The sequence below is a fragment of the Vanessa cardui genome, chromosome 17 (assembly GCF_905220365.1).
Source record: "Vanessa cardui chromosome 17, ilVanCard2.1, whole genome shotgun sequence".
NCBI classification, from domain to species: domain Eukaryota; kingdom Metazoa; phylum Arthropoda; class Insecta; order Lepidoptera; family Nymphalidae; genus Vanessa; species Vanessa cardui.
In genome coordinates, this window is record NC_061139.1 from 1,138,967 (window position 1) to 1,144,966 (window position 6,000).

General features: G+C 33.9%; 1 protein-coding gene across 2 annotated transcripts in view; it reads left to right on the forward strand.

The window, feature by feature from the left end:
• The window catches only part of LOC124536811, an 86,324-nt gene extending 81,187 nt beyond the window's left edge, over positions 1–5,137 (forward strand). The window contains exons 5-9 of one of the 2 annotated variants that reach the window (XM_047113423.1): positions 361–549; positions 1,785–1,949; positions 3,637–3,764; positions 4,234–4,419; positions 4,828–5,137. In XM_047113423.1, the coding sequence (XP_046969379.1) occupies positions 361–549; positions 1,785–1,949; positions 3,637–3,764; positions 4,234–4,419; positions 4,828–5,031 (872 nt within the window). In that variant the 3' untranslated portion in view covers positions 5,032–5,137. The remainder of the gene's footprint in view (positions 1–360; positions 550–1,784; positions 1,950–3,636; positions 3,765–4,233; positions 4,420–4,827) is intronic. The other variant, XM_047113424.1, reaches the window with a different exon arrangement.
• The last annotated feature ends 863 nt before the right edge of the window (positions 5,138–6,000 follow it).

A 6,000-nucleotide genomic window follows, 5' to 3' on the forward strand; every position in this document is an offset into this window, starting at 1 on the left:
TAATATTTTGTAGGCACCTTTTGAAAATCGTGAAACAATACTAATATAATACACAATATTTTTTTTATGGTATAGTTTTGCGAATTGGACCACCACCATAGACAATGACGCTGTAAGAAATATTAACTATTCCTTACATCTTCAATGCGCCACTAACCTTGGGAACTACGATATTATGCCCCTTGTACAGGCACAAGGTTAGTTACACCGGCTCACTCACTCTTCAAACCGGAACACAACAATACTGAGTACTGTTGATTGGCGGTAGAATAACTGATGAATGGGGGTAACTACCCAGTGGGGCTTGCACAAAGCCCTACCACCAAGTAAAATGTAATAATATGGTTGTTTATTTTTCAGTATATTACACTCTATCAAGCACCAGTGAGACACGTGAAGCCGGGGAGCTCCCGAGCACAAAGTCGACACCATTGGTGATACGCATGCGCGGTAGTGATATGCCGCGTCTCTGGCTCTTGCGTCTGGCACAGATGCCGCTTGCGCAGTCGTCGCCTCACAATTGTCTTCAATACTATGTTAACGATAATGGTAATCATAACTATTTTGTATATCTTCTAGGCTTAGAGTTCAATCTGCTGTTTCTCTCCTAATCTCTTATAGTACGATCTGATTTTCTCTCGACACTCTCGGATCATCTCAAACTTTTAGGCATATATATAAACAACGACAACAACAACAATAGCCTGTAAATTTCCCACTTTTGGGCTAAGGCCTCCTCTCCCTTTGAAAAGAAGGTTTGGAACATATTCTACCACGCTGTTCCAATGCAGATTGGTAAAATACACATAAGGCAGAGTTTCTATGACATTAGATACATGCAGGTTTTCTCACTATGTTTCCTTCACCGCCGATCACGAGACGAATTATAAATACAAATTAATCTCGACTTATTTATAATCTAATATATCTAACAGCTGGGTCGGATTACACCTAGCCATTGTATGTAATTGAATACTGGGATCAAGCGGCTTTTGAAGTTATTTTGAACCAACATATATGTAAAAATCGACCAATTTAAGTGGTGAGAAGGATTTCTATTTGTCATTGAATTGAAAGAGTCTCTCATATTTGCAAGCATATTGTACAGTAAGTAAGAAAACCTTCGTCAGTTTTCAAATTCATTCCTTTATCAAGGCGTATACTCTAAACTAAAACACTAAACTGACAACTGCATATAAAATTAAACTTAAATAGCACTCATTCGACACAATATGACATTCTAGATCGGTAAAGCAGATTATCGTTGACTGTACATTTATATGTAAATGATTCCAGACCTAATATAGAGTTTATTCCAATGGAATGCGTAGATTAAGACTTATTTATCATTTATTTATTTAATAATATGTATACGTGCTGTCGGGGTAAGACAAGGTTCGTCACCTTAATATCTACATATTTTCGTGTGGTCAGTATGAGCGATAATCTGCTTTACCGATCGAAAATATATGACATTGACAGATAGATTTTGACAATTAAGCAAAAATATCATATTTAATTTAAATTTGTAATGACTACTTACGCCATTAAAAGATTTCATATTGATATAAAACTAGACATAGTCCAAATATGTTTCACAATTTTGAACCAAGTTATCATACTATGTAAGTTTAATTTTACATGCAGTTTACAGTTTAGTGCTATAGATTCAAATGCTAAAGAGTTACCGACTAGATAAAGCAATGAATTTGAAAACTGACGAAGGTTTTCTTACTCTGACTGTACATCATAATCATTTATGGTAATTACGAGTATATCCGTAGGTACTTTAAAAACGTTTAACTACGCGTCGAATGGGCGTCACCTCGCTAGTCAAGAATATAGAGCATGCGTCCGAAGAAATGTTGGATTCTGTTCGATCAGATACACGCCATGCGACAGTCGCTCTTTTAGGATAGGACCGAGAGGCGATACTCCCGTGGAATCTGGTGAGTTTAAATTGTTAAATTCTTATTCTTGAGGTTTTTGGTTTTGCAATCATTGAAATAGAAAAGGAGTTGGAATGGTCCACCACTCAAGTAGGTGTGTAAACCGACTGTTTGTGACAAAACCCTTGATGTTCTCTAAATCATTTTGATGTTCATCTGTCTGTTAATATTAGTATAGTAGAATATTATATTACACATGATTAACGATGAATTTGACAGCTGCGCCCGCGACTTTGTGCACATTCGAATTTAATGAAAAAGTTATTGTTATCGCCTAAGCTACTCTTTATTACATCAACTATCTATCAGTGAAAGTCCCGTCAAAATCGGTCCAGCAAATTGAGATTATCCACAACAAACAGACAGACAGATAGACAACAATTATAAAAAAAGTTATTTTGGTATAAGTACCTTGTATTATATATATATATATATATATATATATATATATATATATATATATATATATATATATATACTATACTATATATATTATAAACACATGTACATTTACTAAAAAGCGGTTAGTTTATTACAACGCACACTTAAATTTTATTATATATATAGAAGTAACACATGTCTTTAGAAATTTAAATATTGCACATTTAAATATTTCTGATGACTATACCAGTTGGCGAAGTTCTGATAAACTACCTACTTTCTGACAACAATACTTAGTATTGTTGTTTTTCGGGTCAAAAAGTGAGTGGTTCTCGATATCGGCTATTACAAATTCATATTACTTTTTGCTCGAAACAAATCCTTGATTTTCAATGAAATTTAATACGACTTAACCATTTTGAATTGGGTTTTGATTTATTTTGCTTGAACTTTTGTCATCAGGTCCAATATATACTAGTTATTTTATTTAGGTTTCCTTTTTCATCAAAAAAAAAATCAAAATCAAAACTTTATTCAAGTAGGCTTTTACAAGCACTTTGAATCGTCATGTAACAATTAAGTGAAGCCGCCACCGGTTCTAAAAGTAGGTTCTACCGAGAAGAACCGGCAAGAAATTTAGTAGTTACTCTTTTCCAAACATTTTAAAAATACAGTCATGTTAGTCATCATTTATCATATTAAATATTCTTTTAGAAAACATAAAGTTGAAGTTACTTGTGCTTGTACAACAAAATTGGAGCAATTTGTTCTTCGAAAGTATTTACAGAGTTTGAGAGATTTGATTTATTTTTAAAACTAGATTTCGAGTATTTAAATACCAAATGGACTTGTACCTGTTCGTTTATATTTTTCTTTTAATGTTTTACTTTACTTACGCAAAATTATTTCGTAACTTTGTAATACGTAATTGAATTTGTAAAGTTTTTGAATGATAAAATAATCATAATTGAAATGTATAAGAAATTAGGTCTTTCGATGAAGAAGGAATGTTGCGTTACGACTTTACTAGTTTCTCCTCGCACCATAGTCTGGACGAGGAGTTAGGAGGACGGGTTATTAAGTACCCTAAGTCCTTGTCCTTTTCAGGACTCCAACAACGCACAAGGTAAATGTAATCATGATCAGTTAAATCGTTATGATGGGAATACATGACAAACATATAAATAGACTAATCCTCTCCAATAAACTCCAAGCCTACTCCTTAAGACATTTTCACCTGAAAGTAGTAAAACTTAGTACCTAATTGATTGTGTCATCAGAAGCTTCTAAAGTTATTCGCTTCTAGCCACAGACCAGACGGACCAAATGATGCCAATCAACGAGCAACCGAGTCAGGATGAGGAAGAGGAAGGTTCTGGATCTGATCCGCAGATTGTTGAAACTTCAACTCCTCGACCAGGGATCTTGTCTAGAGTACGTTTTGATGCAACAGCTGATTACTTGGTTTAAAATGTTTTGAGTGTAACTGCTATATGAAGTGAGTTTGATAAAGAAGTTACGTAAAAAAAGTTTCTTGAGAGAATACCTTTAAACTAAATGAAAGCTTCTTGAAATATTTGGCTTGGATGATTTTTCAATTCTTAGAATGTAAACAATATAGAATTAAGTACATTTAATATACTAAACGCTTTACACCCAAAACTGAACTCATTTAAATCTCTTCAACCCTTTAAACAAATAAACCTAATTACTGACCAGAATGACGAATTATTTTTTTCCATTACCCTTCTTTATAAAAGCCTTTGATGTAATAAATTCCTTGATAATAATAATAATTGATTCACCTAACATAACAATTTACTGATATATTTTCCAAAATCATATTAATTACCTATAATATGAAACCCGTAATGCCCCGTAGTTACTAACTCCTAAATAACAGATCTGGAGTTATATCTGGCCGTCTTGGGGGCAGAGATCGTTATGGGGCTGGTCTCCGTACCTCCAGCACTACAGCGAAGAGAAGCTGAAGTACTACGGCTACGGGAACTACATGAGTGATGGTTTCGGGAGAATGAAATGCACGGACAGGGTGACGATACCTTGTGAAAATGAATATTTTGTTTCGGTGAGTAACTAATGCTCTCAACTTCCAAACCTCAGGCAAACCTCCCCTTAACATTATGAATGCCATAAGTTTATCATATAATTGATCAAGGGATGTCGGTAGCTGCGACGTGTGTGTTGATTTAAAGTTCAGTATAATGTTGTGATTGATGCATTATCTGGACTCAACATTCTACATACTAAAATAGCAACAAGTTCCAACTTAGCTCTATCAAGATAATAAAGTTATACCATTTGATTTCATTTAATCTACTTAAAAATCTACTTAAAGAGTACATAGACACAAACGAATTAATGAAATGATTCCTAGCAACATGGCATATGTTTCTAGTGAAACTGTCTATCAGTTCCAAAATAGATTATCGTCTTCAAGTATACAGATATCAAACTTGCGCCTCATGCGTTGCAGTCGCAGCGCTGGGGCGCGGGCGTGTGCGACCCGCACCACTGCGGCGCGTCGCTGTGCGCGCGCGCCGCGCGGGACTGCCGCGTCGACACCTCCATCACGCCCTACGCCGTCTCCGTGCACTTCGGCCCGCCCACTATTAAGCCGAATCCTGAGGACAATATCGGGATGTGCTTGCGATATACGCAGATACCTTGTGACTCGTGATAACTTAGCTTGAATCATTGAAAATTTAAGTCGTTTTTGTTTCCAAACTATAATGTAACACTATGATTAGTTGACTTTTAGAGCAATTATGTCTTTTGTACGTATATTACAATGAGCGACAAAGTTTTGTACTTATTATACAATGGTATGGTTAATATAAGACATTTTGGTGGTAGGCTATTATTACACGAACTTTTTTTATGAAATAGGTTGGCAGACGAGCATATGGGCCACCTGATGGTAAGTGGTCACCATCACCCATAGACAATGACGCTGTAAGAAATATTAACTTTCCTTACATGGTCAATGCGCCACCAACCTTGGGAACAAAGATGCAATGTTCCTTTGTAGCAGTGTTGGGCAAATTTTAATTGCAGGAACAATTAAAGATTAACAATTAATTAATTGTTAATTGTTACTACTACAGTTAACAATTAATCAATTGTAATTGTGGAAAATCACAACTAACAATTATTTAATTGTTAGTTGTATAACTAACAATTAACAATTAATTAATTTTTAATTGTTTTTTTAATTTTAATTAAAAATAACAATTAAAAATACTGCTGTAAAATATAAAGACTTGAGCGAAGACGACGACTTGAAATATTTTTGTTTTATACCTACGCTGAAGAAATATTTATCAATGCAACTTTATATTATATAATATAAAAATAAACACTTTTTTTCTGTGGAAAGAGAGATTTAGAAAAAATAAGCTTAATACTTAGAACCTTTGACCACATTTTTATTCGTCTGAAGTCTAATACTTATAGCTGAATTTTCCTAAATATTTACTAATTTCATTTTGATATATAAAGTTAATTGTTAGTTTTAATTGTTTTATAAAACAACTAAAAAAGTTAATTGCAATTATTTTAATTGTAAGCTGCAATTGACATACGTTAATCAAATTAATTTAATTGCAAGGTGCAATTAAAAGTGTAATTGCGATTAATTTAATTGTAA